This window comes from Pyrenophora tritici-repentis, chromosome 5 (genome assembly GCF_003171515.1).
Source record: "Pyrenophora tritici-repentis strain M4 chromosome 5, whole genome shotgun sequence".
Taxonomy (NCBI): Eukaryota; Fungi; Ascomycota; class Dothideomycetes; order Pleosporales; family Pleosporaceae; genus Pyrenophora; species Pyrenophora tritici-repentis.
Genome location: NC_089394.1, coordinates 1,141,134 through 1,162,431, shown reverse-complemented (window position 1 = coordinate 1,162,431; position 21,298 = coordinate 1,141,134). Strand labels below are relative to the sequence as shown.

General features: G+C 49.1%; 6 protein-coding genes across 6 annotated transcripts; 4 read left to right on the top strand and 2 right to left on the bottom strand.

The window, feature by feature from the left end:
* Window positions 1-79: 79 nt before the first annotated feature.
* PtrM4_104190 (uncharacterized protein) lies at window positions 80-1,057 on the top strand (the record flags this gene model as incomplete). Its single annotated transcript, XM_066107547.1, has 1 exon — window positions 80-1,057. One exon carries the CDS (start codon window positions 80-82, stop codon window positions 1,055-1,057), a length of 978 nt encoding a protein of 325 aa, XP_065961996.1.
* Window positions 1,058-1,151: 94 nt separating this feature from the next.
* On the top strand, window positions 1,152-1,574 carry PtrM4_104180 (uncharacterized protein; the record flags this gene model as incomplete). The annotated part of the gene is made up of 1 exon (XM_001936196.2): window positions 1,152-1,574. One exon carries the CDS (start codon window positions 1,152-1,154, stop codon window positions 1,572-1,574), a length of 423 nt encoding a protein of 140 aa, XP_001936231.2.
* Window positions 1,575-1,825: 251 nt separating this feature from the next.
* PtrM4_104170 (WD40 repeat protein) lies at window positions 1,826-4,008 on the bottom strand (the record flags this gene model as incomplete). The annotated part of the gene is made up of 3 exons (XM_001936197.2): window positions 1,826-1,837; window positions 2,079-3,289; window positions 3,339-4,008. The coding sequence occupies 3 exons, from the start codon at window positions 4,006-4,008 to the stop codon at window positions 1,826-1,828; spliced, it is 1,893 nt and encodes a 630-aa protein (XP_001936232.2).
* Window positions 4,009-4,558: 550 nt separating this feature from the next.
* Window positions 4,559-10,021, top strand: PtrM4_104160 (HAT domain containing protein; the record flags this gene model as incomplete). Its single annotated transcript, XM_066107546.1, has 4 exons — window positions 4,559-4,999; window positions 5,046-8,901; window positions 9,115-9,467; window positions 9,518-10,021. 4 exons carry the CDS (start codon window positions 4,559-4,561, stop codon window positions 10,019-10,021), a joined length of 5,154 nt encoding a protein of 1,717 aa, XP_065961995.1.
* Window positions 10,022-12,379: 2,358 nt separating this feature from the next.
* On the bottom strand, window positions 12,380-12,628 carry PtrM4_104150 (uncharacterized protein; the record flags this gene model as incomplete). The annotated part of the gene is made up of 1 exon (XM_066107545.1): window positions 12,380-12,628. The coding sequence occupies one exon, from the start codon at window positions 12,626-12,628 to the stop codon at window positions 12,380-12,382; it is 249 nt and encodes an 82-aa protein (XP_065961994.1).
* Window positions 12,629-17,343: 4,715 nt separating this feature from the next.
* On the top strand, window positions 17,344-18,566 carry PtrM4_104140 (sugar transporter; the record flags this gene model as incomplete). The annotated part of the gene is made up of 4 exons (XM_066107544.1): window positions 17,344-17,399; window positions 17,450-17,785; window positions 17,836-17,861; window positions 17,911-18,566. The coding sequence occupies 4 exons, from the start codon at window positions 17,344-17,346 to the stop codon at window positions 18,564-18,566; spliced, it is 1,074 nt and encodes a 357-aa protein (XP_065961993.1).
* Window positions 18,567-21,298: the final 2,732 nt, after the last annotated feature.

Sequence of the window (21,298 nt, the reverse complement as noted above, 5' to 3'; positions counted from 1 at the left end):
CAACCATCTCAGCTACAGCCACGTGCTAGGCTGCAATTCACGCGACCAAACGCCCCACTGCCTCTGCGCGCACATCACTATGGCGACATCGACCTCCCCTTCCCTTGATAGATTCGCCTGGTGCCTTCTACCAAGCCAAACCACCACCACTCGCCTCTCCCCCATCCTCTCCCCAGACATCATCTCGACTCTGGTTACTACAGTTCCTAGTTCGCGCAACGGTACGCAATTCATCTATCCACGATGGATCCACCACAACCACCGCCGCCAAAACCCCCCCTCTGACTCCAGAATCAGGAAGCCTTTGCGCAAGCGCCAAAAGAACACCATCAAGCCCACCATTTTCGACGTTCCTCGCGCCCGCAATTGTGGCGCCGACAACTCCTTTCTCAGCACCGAGACCACGGGTATGATGGACTACACCTGCGGAGGTTCCAGCACTGAAGAAGAAGACATGACAGAAATAGAGAATGAGTACCGCAACCGCATGACGACCGACAATACAGACCGCCCCGCCGAGACGATTTTTGGCAAAGGCGTCAAAGTGTGGAAATCCTTCAGCGGCAGCGGGCGCATCTACGCGGACCTGGAAGACCATATCAAGAAGCAGCAGCGCGAAAAGCTCCTTTGGAAAGACGAGAAGCAGAAGTTGGGGATGGGCGCGGGCGGTAAGCGGAAGCGTGGCGAGAAGATGACGAATGAGGGGGTGTCGGGGTTGCCTGTGAAGTACGCCCGTGAGATGGATTATTCGATGCAGGTTAAGACGGAGACTTCAGACGAGGATCAGATGTTGACTGACCAAATGTCCGACAAGAAGCAATCTTCAAACCACAACGAACCCGGAACCTACACTGACGGAAACATCACCTACCCAGATCTGCCAGTTTTGATTAACACATTTGTAGCCAACACTGGAATCGACCTTCCCCCCCAGCCCCACCGAGTCAGAGTGGAACAGGACCTTCCAACTTTCCATGTCACAAGTGGAGGATGTCCGCGAACCTATCCCAGCTCCGGATACACTGCCGCCAGAACTACTTCGTCAAGCCCTCAATGAGAACATGTTCCATCATGGCAGTGCTGGTGTTCATCGGATCGGCAATTTGAATCAGGCTGTTCAGTCTGCAGACGAGTACGCACGTGATCTTCATATGGCCGACTCGGACCTGTATGGTTCTTCTTCGATGGGGGATACAGGCGCTGGAGTGTCTTCTTCTTCAGGCCTAGAAACTCTCTCCCCAGCTACAGGCGTTACTACCCCCTCTTCCTTAGACAAGGACCCTATTACCGGTGATGATTTTATGGCTTTCTGCCATCGAGACACACCCTCTTCCGCCGGTGGACGCTTGGGCTTCGTATCTTCTCTGGCAGGCGGAGCGCGTCGGATGATATCTGATTCCTTTGGCGGCCCCGAGGATGGTCCTGTAGATTGGTTTGATGATCGTGGGTACCGGTTTGGTCAGAAGGGCGATGGCGAGCAGAACGACTACAAGGGCAAGGGAAAGGCAGAGGAGAGTGATGAGGGCGGGAAACCGAACCCCTTCAAGGGCCGGCCTTGGCTTAGGAAGTTGTGAGTCCGCAGTATGCGTGGAGATCTTGCGATAGCCAGTGAGGGATGCTTGGGGTTTCAAGGCGGTGTGTTGATCACTAGCTATGGCATTGGCGGCGAGAGGTATCTTTGTTGATACATATATGATTCACGATATTGTTCACTAGGAACATTTTTCCACATAGATCATAACGAGGACTGTATGTCTTCATGATTCATTTGATTTTGATTAGATGACTCATCTTCGAGCTTCATCAATTCTATCTACCGTACTATCTACGATCCTTTCTGTCTTTCTGTATCCAGAAACGTAACCAGCCTTCCTTCAAAAAGGGGGTATGGGTATAATAAACAAAGTGCAAACAGGCTACTCTTACTCCTCCTCCTCCTACTCATCATGATCATCATAATCATCTCCAACACTGGCCCACCCGCACTGCCATCGCTTTCCTTCACTTTCGCCTCCAATCCTCAACTCCCTTGCCTCACTTCCCTCTTTCCACCTTCGAATGCGGAAGTCGTCGCTTACGCTAATCAGAGTGCCATTGCGCGCCCATGATACGCTGGTGACTTCTGCATCATGGCCCCGGAGGAGGGGCGTGCCGTGCTCGTAGATGGGAATGGTATCCTGGCAGCGGCTGTTTGTGAATGAACGAGTAAGAGATGGTCTCAGGGGCTTTCCGGCAATACTCATGTCAGGAAGATCATCTGCATCGTCGTCTGGGTGTCTGATTTCGCGCTTGAGGAAGAGCTCGTCGGTAGGGAAAAGCACAGGACATCCATCTGTGCTGCCGACAGCGAGCATCTCAGTTCGATCTTCGAATGCTTTGCGAAGCGATGCCTTGACATAGAATGAGCCAGCATGGAAGTTCCGGTGGCGAAACCCATAGATGGGTCCTAGGCCTTCCTGACCAACACCACAGTACTTCTGTTTCGACAAGGACGTGGTAGATAGCTCCGGTGCTACGCCAAGAATGAGATGGCTTGTCGAGTAGGCGTAGACGGTATTGTCTTTGCTCAGTGCGTAAAGCCGTGATGCATCGCCATTGAGGGTAAGCGAGTTAATGGCAAAGTGTCGATGGCGGTTGTGGGATTCGGGATGTTGCGTCGTAGCAATAGGGATGGCTGGTCCACGCAGTGAGTATCGCCCCCTGATGTCCCAGAGCTTGACACACGTCGATGCATCAGAAGCTGTCAGGAGGAGATGTTGGCGTCCCTCGGGCATGAACGAGAGTGCTGTGACCGAGATGTCGTTCCGTCGGGCGATGTTTTCGGTCTTAATGTTTGTAGAGGTCTTGTTAGCGGAAGACGCGGACGGGAGAGTGATGTCGGCATGTGCTGAAGCGAGGGTGCGGACGACGCTGGCGTAGGGGGCGTCAGATCCCCAGGCCGAATGTATCGACCCCTGGTTTCCCTTGCAGCGAAGGTCCCAAATCTGCACAGCCCCGTCTCGACTTGATGTTGCTACAATCTTGTCGTCGCCCGGCTGAAATCGTACTTGTTTCACCGATGACTTGTGCTTGGCAAGAACTGAAAGCGTCTGTTGGGTACGAACGTCGACAATCTGAGCTGTCTGATCACCAGATCCTGCGGCCAGGTAGAGGTCGTCCGAGGAGAACTGCACATCCATAATGGCATTCGAATGAGCTTTCCAGGAGAGATGGGGCTTCGAGAAGTCACCTTCGGAATCTTGTAGATGGATGTTACCATCCTCATCTCCGATGGCAAGCATAGAGTTGGCTGTTGATCGTCAGTATAGGGATGAAGGGCGGCGAATGTAGTAACATACTATTGCAGCTTGCAGTGCAAAACGGTGGAGCGCCCTGTGATAGCTGGTGGAGATCGTCTGCGCCGCTGTAGAAATCTGCTGTCTGTTCCTGCCATGATGCGCAATGATCCCTCCGAAACCCTCGACCAACACCAAGAATACCACCGAATGAACGTTGCAGTGTTCTTGATGGTCCCCCTAACGTTCTTAATCTTCGAATAGGTGCAGGATATATGGAGACCTCCTCTGAATCAGACTCGTCGAGTATGTCGATTGCCGGCGGAGTGACGTATCTTGATCGCTTCGACGGTGATGACAGGGCAGGAGAGCTTTCTGGCGACAGGTATGGCTTCCTCTTACGTGGGCTGCTATGTGGGGTTTGCATGTGGTTCTCGATGTCGACGAAGTTGACGGTCTTCCTTGGCGTAGTCCGCGTTGCCTGGTTACGGTTGAGAGCTGATCGTGTGATGTCCTGCAATTGGCGGCCAGAGCTCGTAAGGGAGGTGCGTGATGAAACATCTTTGGAGTGTCGAGGAGTGAAGAAGCGTGTAAAGCGTTTAGGTGTGATGGGTGGTGGTCGCTTTGGCTTTCTTGAACAGGCGCTTGCTGCGGAAGTAGGCGGCGGCGATGAACAGAGCTCAGGCGTGGGCTCTTGGATGAGGATGCTTCGAGGGGCGCAGGGTGACGACATGGTGTTCTACCAAGCGTATATGTATACAAAACACCAATGGACGATCTAGTGCAGGCGGAGGGGTATTTAAGGATTTGGGACTGCACAACAAGGAATGCTGATATAGTGGTGACGAGGTTGGAGAGGAAGGCGCACGGCTAAAGCACGTCGCGAAGAGCAGGCGCGACGGACGCGATGCACTAAACCGTCCTGGGTGTTGAGTGGCTTGGCTTTCCCTCGAGGCGCACTTCTCCGCTCTCAACCTGCGACGGTGGGTGTAATGTTGATGGGAAAATGTGTCAGAATGATTAAAAGTGATAACGCGATGATGATGTGCAATTGAAACAGCGTGTATGTCTTCTTCTCTCCCACGTTGCAGTCTCGGTGAGGGCGGCGTCTTTCCATCTCATGTCACGTGAGAGACGCCGCTAGCACGGCTCGCTGCCAGTCGGTGGTCGGGGAAACGGGGCGCAAGGATCCACCAAAAAAAGTCGAAGAGCATTACTGGCTCGAACTCTTGGCGGAAACTTCATCACCACGAAGCTCTCCAACAGCGGAGAAGCAGCGCAACATGGGCGCAATCAAACGAAAAGCAGAGCAAGGCGCCACGCCATCGAAAAAGGCGAAAAGCGCATTGACCGACCGATCAGCGAAGCGACGCAAGTCCGATGTCGAGCAGACTTCACCAGCAAAGCCAAAGGCTGAGAGCGCTGCGCCCAAGCCCAGTGTTTTCAAGGACGAGGAAAAGTCGTTTCCCAGAGGAGGCGCCAGCGTCTTGACACCCCTAGAGCACAAGCAGATCTCCATCAAGGCAAACCAGGATGTCTTGTTCGAGCAGGCGGGAATCAAGCGCCCCGGCGGCGGCGGCGACGATGGATTCAGCGACATGGGCTCCGAGGACGATGAGAAGGCTGCGGCCAAGTCGAAAAAGAAGTTCCCTAAGAAGAGCAAGAAGTCGCACGAGAGCGGGGAGAAGGACGACGTTGTGAGGGCAAAGGGCCTGAGCTACAAGGTGAGCTAGATTCTACACAATATGGCCTGAATACTAACAATAGCAGAAATTGTCAGCTGGTACAATTGTACTTGGCCAGATCATTGACATCTCCCATCAAGATCTCGTACTTGCGCTTCCGAACAACCTGGTCGGCTATGTCCCACTTACCGCCGTGTCCGACAAGCTCAACGAGAGGCTAGAAAAGCTCCTCAAGGACGAGGGTGCAGAGAAGAAAGAAGGAAGCGAAGATGGTGACTTCGAGGATGTGGACCTGAAGGACATGTTCTCGGTAGGGCAGTACATCAGAGCATGCATCACAGCGACAAACGAGGATAACGCGAGAGCAAGGAAGCGATTGGAGCTGTCTATCGACCCTAAGCTAGTCAACAAGGGCCTTACCAAACGGAAAATACCTGTAAACAGCATGGTCCAGGCTTCGGTAGTGAGCAACGAAGACCACGGTCTAGTCATGGACTTGGGCTTGGGAGACGCCAATCTCAAGGGCTTCTTGCCCAAGGGAGAGCTGGGACCTAAGATACAGCATGCCAAGGTTCAAGAGGGCGCCGTCTTCATGTGCTTGGTCACGGGAATCAACTCCGACGGACGCATCGTCAAGCTCTCCGCCGACCACACCAAGGCGGGCAACATCACCAAAGGCAACACATTGACGGAAGCGCCAACCATCGATGTTTTCCTGCCGGGAACTGCAGTTGACATTCTCGTAGCAGATACCACATCTAGCACTCTCGTAGGCAAGATTCTCGGCCTCATAGATGCGACCGCTGATGCCTACCATTCTGGTGCAACTGAGAAGGCCGCCGACGTCTCACAAAAATACAAGATCGGCTCCAAAGTCAAAGCACGTATCTTGTTCACATGCCCAAACTCGGAGCCCAGAAAGGTCGGCGTATCCCTACTAGACCATGTTGTGTCGCTTTCCACACGCATGTCTGGTAAGCCGAAGGAGCGCAAACCTCCGATCGACCTACTCCCGATATCCACCATTGTTGAGAGCGCCAAGGTCGTCAAAGTGGCCCCAGCCCAGGGTGCTTTCTTCGATCTCGGTATCAAGGACGTTGTTGGTTTTGCGCATATCTCGCGACTCTCTGACGATAAGGTCGATGTGATATCAGAGGAATCCGGCCAGTTCAAGCTTGACTCGACACACAAGGCACGTATCATCGGATATAATGCCCTGGACGGGATCTTCCAGCTTTCCCTGGAGCAAAAGGTACTTGATCAGCCATTCCTTCGTATTGAGGACATCCAAGCTGGCCAGGTCGTCAAAGGCAAGGTGCACAAACTCATTGCCGATAAAACTGGAGCCGCTGCCGTCCTTGTTCACCTTGCTGACGGCATCACTGGTCTGGTTCCGGAAGCGCATCTGGCAGATGTGCGTCTACAACATCCAGAACGCAAATTCAGGGAAGGCGTGCCTGTTACCGCCCGCGTACTCTACACTGAGCCCGCTAGACATCAGATACAACTCACCCTGAAGAAGTCATTGGTCAACTCAGATACCAAGCCCTGGACCAACTACGAGATGCTTTCCGAAGGATTGACCGGTCCTGGTATCTTGACCAGCGTACGTCGTAACGGTGCCACGGTACGTTTCTATGGCGATGTCAAGGCATGGCTTCCAGCGGCGGAAATGAGCGAGGCCTTCATTAACGACGCTACACGCCACTTCACAAACGGTCAGGTTGTGAAAGTGCGCATCATATCCGTCGATGCGAAGGAACGCCAACTTCTGGTGTCTTGCAAGGATCCTGCTGCCGTCGACAACAACAGGGAAGCTGCTTTCAATGCGCTCAACCCCAGCGACATTGTGAAGGGCACTGTACTCGAAAAGTCTGACGATAGCGCCACCCTGGATATCGGAAACGGAGTCAAAGGCATCCTTCGCATCGGCCATCTCACAGACGGATCGGCGAAGAAAGACATCTCCACCATGAAGAAGATCCGCATAGGTGGAACCTTGGAAGAGCTTGTAGTTTTGACAAAGCATGGCAAAACCCGTTCGGCAACCGTCTCCAACAAGCCCAGTCTTCGCAAGGATGCCCAGGCATCGAAGCTCGCAATTAGCATCGAAGATCTGCAAGCTGGAGAGACAGTACATGGCTTTGTACGCGGCATTCTGCCCGACAAGATATTTGTTGAGCTTGGAAATGGCATTAGTGGTGTACTTTTCAAGTCGCAATTACCAGAAGAGATGATCTCTGAACCCAACTTCGGCCTCCGCAAAGACCAATCTATAAGCGCCCGAGTGACACACGTGGATGTCGGAAAGGGTTTCTTCTGGTTATCGATGAAAGCCGAATCAGAGTTAGATTCAGCAAACACCGTCGACCCCCCTATGAAGGCAGGAGAAACGCTAGTGGATCCTGTGGACAGCAAGATCCTAACGACCGATGACATCAAGTTTGGTACCCTGACCACTGTTCGTATCAAGACGGTCAAGAGCACGCAACTCAATGTTGAGCTTGCCGACAACGTGCAAGGACGAATTTCTGTATCGGAGCTGTTTGATGGGTGGGATAGCATTCCAGACAAGAAGAACCCCACGGCACACTTCAAGATGAATGAGAAGGTTCAAGCTAGGGTCCTGGGTAGACATGACGCGCGCAACTTCCGCTTCCTTCCAATCACATCCCGGTCGAACCACAAAACACCAGTATACGAGATGACCGCAAACACTGATAAGATCAAGAGGGAAGCGGACGTGTTGAGCCTGGACAAGATAACACCCGGATCGTCCCACACCGCGTTTGTGAACAATATCGCCGACCGTTACGTCTGGGTAAACATCTCGGCCAATGTTCGCGGACGTATTGACTTCTTCGATCTCACCGAAGATCTCGAGAAGCTCGCCAATGTAGAAGAGAACTTCCCCGTGGGTTCCGCCCTCAGAGTCCGTGTAAAGGCGGTTGACATCGCAGCTGGAAAGCTTGACCTGACAGCTGTTTCTACCGTGACTGGCAAGACGTTGAGCCTCCAAGATATCAAGGTGGGCTACATACTGCCTGCACGTGTTACCAAGATACACGAAGCATCGATAGTCGTGCAGATCAACGAGAAGCTTGCAGCGCCCATCTTCCTTGAGCAATTGGCCGACGATTACGACATGGCGAAACCAAACAAGTTCAAAGTTGGCGACGTCTTGCGCGTATGTGTCATTGATATCGACATTCCTAACAAGAAATTAGGACTGTCAGCTAGACCTTCCAGAGTTCTGAGCTCGTCTCTAACAGTTAGAGATCCCGAAATCAAGGACAAGAGCCAGCTCAAGGTACATCAGGTCGTTCGTGGCTTCATCAAGCATGTTGCCAGTAATGGTGTATATGTGCGTCTCGGTCCCCATGTTGAAGCCTATGTCCGGGTCAGCCATCTCTCGGATGAGTACATCAAAGACTGGAAGTCCGCTTTCCATGTAGATCAGCTCGTCACTGGCAAGATCATCTCGAATAAGGAAGATCAACGCAACCCTCAGATGAGTTTGAAGACTTCCGTGATTCAAGGCAACTATACCGAGCCGTTGGAGTTCAGCGATCTGAAGGTTGGCCAGATTGTTACTGCGAAGGTGCGCCATGTCGAGGATTTTGGTGTTTTCCTTGTTGTCGACAACTCCAGCAACGTCAGCGGACTTTGCCATATTTCGCAACTGGCAGACAATGCTGTTGACAAGGATAAGATTAAGGATATGTACAAGAAGGACGACGTTGTCAAAGCCAAGATTGTGAAGATCGAGCCGAAGCAGAGGAAGATTAGTTTCACTCTGAAGTACTCGCAAATTAAGGGCGATGGAGAAGACGAAGACATGGAGGATGCTTCGGAAGACGAGCTTGCTGAAGAGTCTGATTCCGACGGCGGTATCGAGCTTGACGAAGATGTCGACATGAGGAGCGTCAAGAGTGCTGAGAGTGACAACGATGTTGAGCTTGCAGATGCAGACGAAGCTGAAGATGATTCTGACGATGAGGACATACAGACGCCTGCGCAAGGCCTCAGCACATCTGGCTTTGACTGGACAGGTGCAACTCTCGACGCTGACCAACAGAAGCACGCGGCCGATTCAGACTCTGAAAATGATACCCCGAAAAAGAAGAAGAAGAGCAAGAAGGCGTCTATAAAAGAGGACCGCACTGGCGATCTCGATGCCTATGGCCCTCAGTCAGTCGCCGACTACGAGCGCTTGCTACTTGGCCAGCCAAACAGCGCCGAAATGTGGGTGCGGTACATGGTGTTCCAACGCGAACTCAACGAGGTCGAGAAGGCGCGCCAAATTGCTCGTCGCGCACTGGCAACTATCAACCCGAGAGAAGAAAAGGAGAAGCTTGATGTTTGGACCGCATTGCTGCATCTGGAAAACGACTTCGCTAGTGACGACACTATCGAAGCGGTCTTGAAGGAAGCATGCCAGAACAACGATTCGCGCGAGATGCATGAGCGAACGATCAAAATTTACATCTCATCGGGAAAGCTCGACGTAAGTTCTATTGACACATGAGTATAACAAGGAAGCTAACAGCTATTCAGAAAGCGGATAGCCTCTACCAATCCATGATGAAGAACAAGTCCTTCACACAAGACCCTAAGTTCTGGCTTTCTTACGCAGCCTTCCTCATGGACGTCCTGCAACCTCCCTCCGCATCTCGAGCCCGCGCTCTCCTCCAACGCGCCACACAATCTGTTGCATCAAATCAACACCGCTACCTCACCCAAAAATTCGCCGCATTAGAGTTCAAGTCTCCCAATGGCGACGCGGAGCGTGGCCGCACCATCTTCGAAGGCTTGATCGACACATTCGCCAAGAAAGGTGACGTCTGGGACATGTATCTGATGCTGGAGCAGAGCCACGGCGATGAGGACAAGGTACGGGATTTGTTTGAGAGGATGACCAAAGTGGGCAAGTCATCGAGGGTTCGCAGTGTTTTCAAGAAATGGGCTGAGTGGGAGAACGGTGTGGGTAACAAGAAGGGTGTTGAGAGGGTCAAGACGCTTGAGGAGCAGTGGAGAGAGAAGAAGGCTGATGAGGAGTAAGTGGGTGGAACGGTACGAGGGGGAGGGCGGTGGAAGCATTTGCATGTCTACGGTGTTGTTTCCTTCATTCTTTCCGGTTCTACGATGTTAAAAAGTCTATAGTATGAGTGAGTGCATTGATGACCATTATAACTTGTATGTTCTCATGTTCTACACTGTGTTTTTGAGAATATGCTACAGAATACCTCGTGCTGTAGAAGCACCTAGGTACAAATAATTAACAGCGGCAGTATAGACAAACACTAGTATACTATGCCCAATAGATATATCTAGCAGCTACGGTAACTTCTGTGTGCTAGGGTGTCACGTATTTCATGTCACCCAGGCACCTGGGTGTCATAAAACACTAGACATACCAGTGTGAAAAAAGCCACTGTAGTCGCCGGACACGTCCATTGAACGCTTACCCACACTGGCCAGTATTTACACCTAGGTGCAGGTAGAAGTGTAATAAAGCACCCGGGCGGCCAAGACAAAGCGATTGCCACCGCTGTAGAACATCTTTCAGCTACTTTCCTATCTAACGCCAGCCTGTGTCCTAAACGCGTTCGTTGCGCTGTTCATAGCATGCTATAATCAGTCTAGAATCACGCCGTAACCTCATCCTCAAGTCCGCCGATGTTGCCTAGTACTAAAGAAGGCATTACCGCCGCTCACGCAAAGCAAAAAACTGTCTGCACCGACCATATAAACATCCATCATTTCACGAGGACGATGCCTCGTAGGAGTAGTCTCGACGATGCACATCGCGTGTTACTTTGAGTCTGCATAACCGACATTACATTCCTGGTTCTAATCTGTAACGGTAGGATTGAGGAAGAGTGGGGTTGCATTGTTGGTGTAGCTACGAAGGTGGGCACCTATATATATGATTGTGGGATGTACGAAGTGTGGTAGCGAGAGTAGTACCCAACTTGTACCAGAATATGTCTTGGCAGGACCCAAACCGTTACACACCCTCTCAGATACGGCTCTCAGCAAGTAGCTGACCATGAATAGAGATGTGAAAATGACGGAAATAAAAAAAATACTCTAGTTCCACGCTGAAAGCTGAACTCCCTTCTCTGCTTCCTCTTTTTCTTTTAGAGTAATGATACTCCGGATATCTTCAAGTCCTAATTGCTTGACAAAACTCTCATGCTTTTGACGAGGTAGTACCTTGGTCAAACCGTCTGCGGGCATCTAATCTGTAGGCACCCAATTGACCTGTATTCGCTTCTGCTCGACTTCCTGGCGGAGCCACATCTGATGAGTATCCACATGACGAAGCTTTGTCTGAAGCCGATCTTCTCTCTTAGTAACGATACTAACCGTGGCTGTGTTATCACACAAGAGCTGTGGCGTAAACTCGAGCTTAAACTTAACGTTCTTAAATGCGCGTTGCCACCATTCTATCTCAGCCCCTACAATAGATAGAGCTATCAGCTCTGCTTCGGTAGTTAACTTTGTGACTAAGCGTTGCACTGTAGCCTTCTAGTTAATTAGCATCCCGTATAGCTTAAATATAAAGCTATGCGAGCTTCTACGCATCTCGAGATTGTTAGCAAAGGCAGCATTAGAGGCACCAAAGAACAACGGTTCTACTCCTACCTTATTTGCTTTACCCTCTGTGATATACGACGCAATCTCGGTTCGAAGTGCTGTAGCGCAGATAGCGTAGTACTGAGTACCAATCAGGTACTCCTAAACGTGCTTTGCGGCAGCGAGGTGCTTCTAGCTTAGATTCTGAAGATGCTGTGCTAGCACTAAGTGCGCTTTCGCAACGTCTAGTCTGGTAATACATAAGATAAATGCTAGTAAGCTAGTAAGACTCTGAAACTCCTTCGTACGCTCGGCGTTCGGTTCTTCATTACTTAGGCCTAGCCCCTCATTCAGCGGAGTTGCTAGGTATCGTCTAGATTTCTTCTGCAGTTTGAAGTTGGCAGCGACCTTGTCGATAAAAGAGTCCTGTAATAGCCAAACTTTCCCTTGCTCTTCATCGTGTACGACGCGGATGCCTAGGAACCAGCTAAGCTTACCTAAGCAACGTATCTCGTATCGATCCTTAAGTGCACGCTCAAACTCTTCATGAGCTGCGAGATCTTCTAGTCGAACTAGAACCACAATATCGTCAACGTAGAAGAAGACAATAAGCTTTTCGTTTGTAAATAAACATAGGATGCCTAGCACTAGCTTAAGTCCTATCTTCTGCAGTGAAGTGCAGAGATCGTTGTACTATAACAGCGGCGCCTCTTTTAGACTATACAAGGCTCGCCACAACCGTAGTAGCGGACCAAACTGATTAATGTAGCCCTCTAGTGACTGTACGTAGATCTTACGGTCAACTTTTGCGTTTAGAAACGCATTTAGCACATTATACTAGAAGGCTTTTAGGCCAAAGGCAGCCATTAGAGTAATAAGGAATCGGAAGATCTGAGCTGCTAGCGTAGCCGCATACGTGTCCTTGTATATCTGTTGTAAGTCTCCTCTTACGACTAGGCGCGCCTTGAACTTCGTGAGGTAGCCGTCTTCATCGAATTTGTAGGTAAACACCCACATTAGCGGCAGTATCTCACCCTCGGCGACGCCTTCTTCGTGAGCTTCTAGCTTGAAACAGCCCTTTCTCATTATATCGTCTATTTCAGCTTGTGCTGCAAGCTTGAAGCGGTTGCCAAACGGATAGCTTTCGAGATTTAACTAACGCTTTAGTGGAGGTGGCAGGTAATCTCGATAGAGGCGAACCTTCTTAGGCTCGTGAAGCTCTCGTACTTTAACTGGATTAATTGCTGAGGCAAAGGTCGACAGATACGTTACTGCGAAAGTGGAGAGATACGCCGCATAAGCGCTGCCTCTAGTACGTTTACTGGCAACAATGTTATCTAAAGTGATTGCAGGATCTGTTCGCTTTGGCGCATTGTTCTCGCGACAATTCGGCGCCTCTTAATCCCCTTGCACTAGCTCGTAGCCCTTTGGCAAGCTGATCTCTTCTTCAATACTCGCGTCCCTACTTCTCCTTCCTATTGTATTAGGCGAGACTAGTGATCCTCCTAGGTTAATCGATCTTACTAGTTTGCTCTGTTCCCCTTTTGCTAACTGCTGTAATAGCTCTTCTATTAACTGATTATGTGCTTTATCCTCTTCTAGCATCTTAGTGCCCTGCGAATTAAGCGGAGCAGCGAGCTCTAGAAGCTCGCTAATCTCTAGTTCCTCTACCTCGCCTTCGTAGTCGGCAATATTAAGTACTGTCTTTACTGTACGTGCCACCCTCAAATCTGCGTAGACTGTGCTGCCGTCGTATCTCGTATTCGAACGAAACACGACGTCTCGGGTGCGGATAACAGTGTGTGACTCTAGGAGCTATATCCTAAAAATGTTGGTGGAATCGTATCCAACTAAATAACTAATGAGCGCTCAAGACTCTATCTTGTCACTACGCTTTAGCTTGTTGTTAAGGTAGTACGCCTGTGCGCCTATCTTGCTTAGGTAAGCCATCAAAGGCTTGTGTCCACCTGCGACTTCGTAAGGCGTCTTCTAGCTAAGAGACTCGACTAGTATTCGATTAAGCAGATATACTACGGTTATGGCGCACTCGTTGGCCAGCTCCTTGGGCAGACCGGATCCAATTCGGATTGCGCGAGCTCGGGCGATTATTGTCGAGCTAGCGCGCTTAATAAGGCTGTTCTGCTCCTCCGTGTACGGAGCTCTTGTTTTAATCTTAATACCTCGGTTAAGAAAGAGCTGGTGTAGCAAGCTGTATCCTCGCTCGCTGTCGATCTTTATTGCGCGGACCTTGACACTATATTGAGTCTCAATTTGTGCTAGCAAGCGTTTAATTGTCGTTAAGAGCATTAGTGCTAACTTGTTTAGTAGGCATGCGGCTAGGTGGAGCTTGCAATTCTGGCACACCGCATGTAATAGCCAAACGTCACCGTTATAGCAGCGCTCGCCTGTCTTACGCAGCTGTACAAGATCGATAGCTAATCTTTCGAATAGTCGGGTGGCTAGTTCTCGCGGAGGCCTTCTGCTCTTAAACTTATAAAGCTTTGCTTTAATATATGTCGTACAGGTCTCCTAAGTTAGCGCTATTGTGCCTTCTTTAATCTTTACACTATCGACACCCTGCTCGAGCTTTAAGATAACCTTAGCGCTCGGGTGGCCCCAAATCTTATAGGCTTCCTCCGCCGTTAGCTTAAGCGGTCGTCGATCAGCGTATAATAGTTTCACCGCTTAAATCCTTCTCTTTTCTGCTGCATTAACAGACTTTGCTACACTAGTAGACTCTGCCACAGTCGTAGACCGCAGGTCTTCTACATGCGGTCTCTCATTTTCGTCCAAATCTATCAGCCAATGCCCTCCTTCGGGACTAAGCTTACACACGACGTTCTTTGGCGACTTCTGGTATAGGCAGTCTCGACCTAAGTCGAACTTAATTCCCATCGTACGGCATCGTGAGAGAGCGACAAGAGAGGTAAAGAAGCTCGGGATATACGCTACCTAAGTAAGCTTAATTGGAGATGTTCCGTGCGGCGTGTTAATTATGATCTCAACCTCACCCTATTCCTTAATCGGAATACGCTGACCTCCAGCCAAGATCTTATTATGGGCGTTGGCATCTGCAAGCTTGCGCCAAGTCGAATTTCGATAATTAGACACGTGTAGGTTCGATCCTAGGTCGAGTATCTATCGCGTTAGTAGCGATAAAGGCTGCTAAGTAGCCTCTACTTAGAGATATGCATTTGAGCTCTGACCACTCTTCGTGCTTCTATCGTTAAAGGCAGCTGACTGAGGCTTATTCTGCTAACCTTGCTTCTACTAATCTCAAAACGGCTGAGATTCTGCTGCCTTCGCCTCTGCTTCGGATGGTATCGAATTTCTTCTTTATATCTAAATCCGCCTTCTATCTAGAGCTACGCTTTGCTGAGTTGACGTACGGACAATTAATAAAGCGATGCTTCTCTCTACATAGGCAGTTAATCTTTCGAAACTTATTAGTATCCTAGGATATCTGAGATTGTTAGGATACTTCCTGTGGGTCGCCTAACGCCGCAAAGGTTCCTAGCGTTAAAGCTACTAGTTTTATTTAACAATAGTACAGTCGAAATCGCCCCACAAGATTAACTGCTAGTAAGAAGGACTCTCCTTCCTCTTGCTTTGTGATCATACTAATCCTTTGTGATGTAGCCTATGAATTATTAGTCGATTGTACTAAGTCGAGAAAGTCCCGCTGTGCCCTTGTACCCTTTACTTCTGCTATCTTAGCCGCGGCTATGAGCTCAAGGAGCTCCTCCTAGCTGTCGAGCCAGGATTCGATATTAGCGCGCTTTGGCATCTTGCGAAGCGCTATATATTACGAGAGTAGCTGAGTCTCTCGCTCTGCTGTCGATAGACAGAGCTAGTTCTTTAGTTTCCTCAATCGTGCGTGCGGCGTATCTAGATTCATAATCTAATATAGCCAACGCTTTAAGATCGTTGTCGCGATCTCGCTGTTAAACTGCCTTAAAGCAAGTTCTTTCTTTTCGAACTTTGTTAGTTCCTTCTAGTAACTAGTGTACTAAGCTGAGTACTTCCGGTATTCGTGCTCATCGAGATGCTCGAGGTCGTAAACTATGCCGACCTGTCGCTCCCGTCCGTAGAAAGCACCTGCTTCCTTCTTTGCGGGCTTCTCATCTTTGAGCTTAAGTACTATTTCTGTCGTAACTTTAGGATTAACGTACGCCTATAGATCGTTCCGCTGCGCGCTATCTTTGCGCAGGAAGATCCACTTCTGCCAATCTGACGGTTGATCGAGAATCACCGTCGTCTTCGTAATTAGAAGATCACTATTCATTGTAGCTATAGTAATAGCTAATAATAACTGCTGTCGTTAAGATAGACGTCTACTGTTAGACCGATTATAACAGTAAGTCTTAACTAAAGCGGGATGTGAATGCAGTCAATTAACGGCAAGCCGGGCTCATAACTGTAACGGTAGGATTGAGGAAGAGTGGGGTTGCATTGTTGGTGTAGCTACGAATGTGGGCACCTATATATATGATTGTGGGATGTACGAAGTGTGGTAGCGAGAGTAGTACCCAACTTGTACCAGAATATGTTTTGGCAGGACCCAAACCGTTACATAATCAGAAGCGTCTTCACACCCTAGGCGACGACTTTTGTCAGTATCAGCCCAAAAGAAAAATGCGAGATGAGCCGAGTTTACCAGGATATCATCATCCCCATGTCCCCGGCGACTTCGATTCAGATAAGCCGTTGAAACGATGGTTCGTCTACGACTTCTATGTGAAAGGGCTCTTGACAAAAGAACAGACGTTAGCGTTGCCACATGAAGTCTATCTTGCAAGTTGACAAGGCGAATGTTGATAGATGTTCCACGCCATATACGCTAATCTCCTGCTAAACGCCCAATGATCTTCGTTCCAAGGAATCAATGGGCCGAGAAAGCGAAACATTTGAGCTCTTCTCTTGTCTGAGGTGGTAGACAGGAGCAAAGAGAGCTTGCCGAATTGAAAGAGAACGCGCAGCAACAGGTTTTCTGACAAGCTAGTCTGGGCCGAGTAAGTAGGAGCCTTGCTGTCCCCAGTCAGGTCAACACAAATGTCGTTGATACTTACTACAACGCCAAGTCGAGACGCTCCTCGCGACGGGAACAAATTCAGCTTTACAGGGTTCAGAAGGCAGATTAGGTGCTTATGGAGGCTCAGACGCATTGTTCCTGTATAGGTAAATCTGATTTGCTGTGTTTTTAACCGCTGTATCGATCCAATAACGCCACCATGCAAGCCATTGCTGACAACCTCATCCTTCGCAACGATCTGGTTCGTGCAATAGCTAGCCGTCTCTACCGGTGAACAGTGAGTGCAGCTATATAGCCCGAAACATTGATTTGCCATCTTGGCAAACAAGCGTTCAACGCGTCATGCGGTAACAAGGCTGAGGTTGCGATCTCTCATCACAGACTCCTGATTTTTGGGCGCAAGGGACAACTCGAGAAGGAGAAAAGCTGGCGACCATACACGTTTTTTTCTGGCCGCGCGCTGTGTTGGCGCTGGAAGACAATCATGACTTGAGTCAGGTCTCACGGCTGCCAAGTAGGTATGACTGGAGTTATGTCGCAAGGCTCTGTAGTTCGTGTCTTTTGTGGCTCAAATGAGATGGTATTACAGCTATGGGGCTCTGTTTGCAGACGCTAGTCATATGGTGACTCAGGCTTCCAGGTTATTATTCCGCCGCTTGCCTCAGTCTCTCGCCCTCTCTGAAAGCTTCCTGTCTCGCTCCGCAATTATCCATAAATCCGTAAAGGCTCTCCCCACAACTTACGAAACTATTAGTGACTTTTGGTGAAGATGGATGTGCCTATAGGCGGACAGCCTGAATCGATCCGCATCATGAACGATGCTGAGTAATACATCCTTTCTCTAAGTTCCCATGTACTACCTGCTAACTAAGCAGCGTCGGCTCGAGTTACCCACTTGATGGCGTCACGGAGCAAGATGCTATTCGCTTCCACAATGAGTATGAATTGCCCATCGAACAAGATCAGTTCGTTCGGGGAGTCCTTGCCCTCCGCCATCAAGCCTCCATCGAACCTCGATTAAGAAAAATTGTAAGGTCTTCGCCGGAAGCCCGTGTCGGCACAAAATTGCGCATAGGCAAACACAGATACACAAGACTTGAAATTGATGTGCTGTACAATGCTTGGACAAGGAGCAAGACAGAAACACTGAGAAACCTCTCAAGACTCCATCGGCTCTTGGTAGTAGCCTGTATCTACGCTGCAATGACGCAGTAAGTCCAAGGCGTCCTTTCAGTATTGAAAGAGACTAATCATATGATAGGGGTTGGGACCAGGCTGCTATGGCAGGTAGGTTCATCACTTGGAATTGAGAATTACGAGACTAATTTTGACTGAGGTGCTGCTATCAACGTCATGGATGATCTCGGAAAACATCTCGACGTTAGCAAAGACGGATCCACAATCCCACTCACAACCAATACGTGGCTTCTCGGAGTCACAGTCGGAGTCCCCTTCTTCGGTGGGGCTATCCTGGGTCTAATCATCACCGATCCTGTCGCAAGGATAACACGCTTCGGTCGCCGCGGTGCAATTTGTCTCGCGGGCATTTTCAGCCTTATATCGGTCGTGGGATCTGCATCGGTTCATAAATGGGAGCATCTGTTAGGGTTCAGGATCCTGCTGGGCGCAGGCATGGCAGGTAAGGCATCGATAGTGCCAATATTGCTTTCAGAAACGTCACCGAAGAACATCCGTGGTGTCCTCCTCGTGTTTTGGCAATTGTTCGTTGCTTTTGGGCTGTGCGCCGGCTCTATCGCCAACTTGAGTGTCTATAAGCTCAGTCCTCAGCTCGATCATCATGCGAGCTGGCGGTACATGTTTATTGCGGCTTTTATACCTGCACTGCTCAGGAAGACCCGCAGTCAATCTACAAAGCCATGGCATATACAAAGGATAACAAAGTCGAAAGAATTCCACCTATACAAGGAGAAACATCATTCGACAAGAAATGCCAAGCGTTCCGCAACACGCTATTCCCACCACCGCCCATAACCGAAGCGCCCACATTCACCAACTACCAGGAAAAGAGATGGGATTGGCCAGCACTATCCACGACTGAACTAGAACGAGCATGCTCAAGTCAAGTCAAAAGTAGCACCCCAGGACCAGATGCAATAACACAAGACATAATCACAGCCGCGTACAAAGCTCAACCGCAAACAATGTTTAGAGCTTTCTCACTCCTATTCAACTATGGATACCACCCAAAATGCTGGAAACAAGCTACAGGAGCTGTTCTTAAAAAGGCATCAAAACCAGACTATTCAATCCCAAAAGCCTACAGAGTTATCACTCTATTAAGCTGTTTAGGAAAGATTAACGAGAGGATCACCGCAAGTAGGCTGAGCAATCTAGCAGAAATCACAGAGCTACTACACCCAACCCAAATTGGGGGTAGACTCAAGAAATCTGCAATAGATGCAGCTATGCTACTCATCGACCAAATTCAGCACCAGAAACAGAAAGGCCAAATAACATCAACTATCTTCCTAGACGTAAAGGGAGCATTTGACCACGTCTCACACAATCAATTCCTGCGAACGCTTAAGAAGCTAGGCCTTCCAATTAGTCTTATCGCTTGGACAAAATCCTTCTTCTCAAACAGATCGCTAAGACTCTCCTTCGACAATAAGACACAAGAATTCTCCGAGATAATAGCTGGGATACCTCAAGGCAGCCCAGTGTCTCCAATCTTCTTTCTTATCTACACCAGAGACCTCTTCCCAGGACTACAAAGCTTCAACCTATCCTATATTGACGACCTATCTCTATCGACATCCTCAACATCGCTAAAGAAAAATGTCAAAATACTAGAACAGCAAGTCCGCCTACTATCTCACCGAGGGAAAAACTTAGCGATTATGTTCGATATAGCTAAGACAGAGCTCATCCACTTTACCGCCAAGAAAGAGAGAAAAGAGAGAAGCCTACAGCTTCCAGACAACACCATTGTAGAACCGAAAGACACAATCAAATGGCTAGGTATCCACATAGACAATAGACTGTCCTTCAAGGAACATATTGCTACACGCGTAAGCCAAGCAAGGAAAGCATTCTATAGACTAGGGAGACTAGCCAACATCGAAAGAGGACTCTCCCCAAAAGCAGTACGACAACTATACCTAGCATGCGTCACAAGCGTTGCAGACTACGGATCACAAATATACTGGAAGAACCAAAGCTACGCCACTAGCCTCCTACAATCACTGCACAACCTGGCGTGTAGAAAGATAATTGGAGTGTTTAGAACGTCACCATCCCTACCAACAAGCATTGAATCCGGACTTACGTCACCTGCAATTAGACTCAACACCAACAACCGAAAGTATGCGTCTAGAGCACACCAGCTATCCAGCAACCACCCAATCCAGAAAGCAATTACAAGGATCACAAATACAGACAAAGCTAGCTACAAAAAGCCAAACCAGCATAGACAACTATACACTATTGTTAAGTCAATCCCAGAGAGAGACAACAATAGCGTAGAAAAGATAATCCCATATAGGTTCAGACCATGGGAAAGTCTTAACTACAAGGTTACTGTATCAAAAAAGAGCAAAGAGGAAGAGGCAATTGCACACACGGATTATATCCTATCAAGGAGCGGAGATAACTTCACCGCAATCTACTCAGATGCCTCACAACACGACAAGGGAATAGGGATCGGCGTAGGTGTAGTAGCGTACAGCTCCACCCACGAAGAAACCTTTTCTCAAAAGACAAACATTGGATGCTCCCAACTAGTCTACAACGGTGAACTAGAGGGGATAGCACAGGCATTTGAACACGCGGCTACAGTGGCACAAGAAGGCCAAGAGATCTACGTATACGCAGACAACCAAGCAGCAATCCATAGGCTTAACAACCTATCGGCAGACTCCGCAACAATCAATCGGATCGGCATGATTGATTCCTATCTAGGTTAAAGGCTGCCTAATAAAGTAACTCTTTAACCTATATAGGAATCAATCATGTCGATCGATTGATTGTTGCGGAGTCTGCCTATCGGACAACCCGGGACAACAGTGGCTACTAAGATGCATCAGAGCTGCAAAGAGAATAACGACAAAGAAAGCATCGATCCACCTGCAGTGGGCCCCAGGACATAACGACGTCAAGGGCAACGAAAAAGCCGACACGCTAGCAAAGGAAGCAGCTAAAGAGAGACCAACAACATCGACCACAGCGAGCCTAGCCTACTTAGGCACAGAAATCAACAAAATACAAAAAACAGAACAACTGATGGAGTACAAGAGGTATACCGACAGGCCCACCAAAAACAGAAGCTCCTACTCAAGGATCTTCAAGCTCAACACACATACAACAATCAAAGTCCCGAAGGGAACACCAAGAGAAATCTCGAGCGCGTTCTACTCACTCAAGCTAGGACATGGATACTTCAACTCCTACCTTAAGAGATTCAACAAGAGAGACTGCAATCTATGTATATGCTACAAACCACAAACACCACAGCATCTACTTCTAGATTGCAAACAGTACAAAACACATCGAAATACACTCAAAGAAGCAATACCACACAGACCCATCACCCTCCCACTCCTCCTCCAAACAAAGACAGGCATCAAAGCTACTCTAGCCTTTATTGCAAGTACTAGGATTGGCACGAGAAAATGGCACCTTGGGCAAACCACCGAACAGACAGACACTGTATAAAACTACAAAAACAATATTTCCTTATCTAAAAGAGCCCGCTGCTACATCTC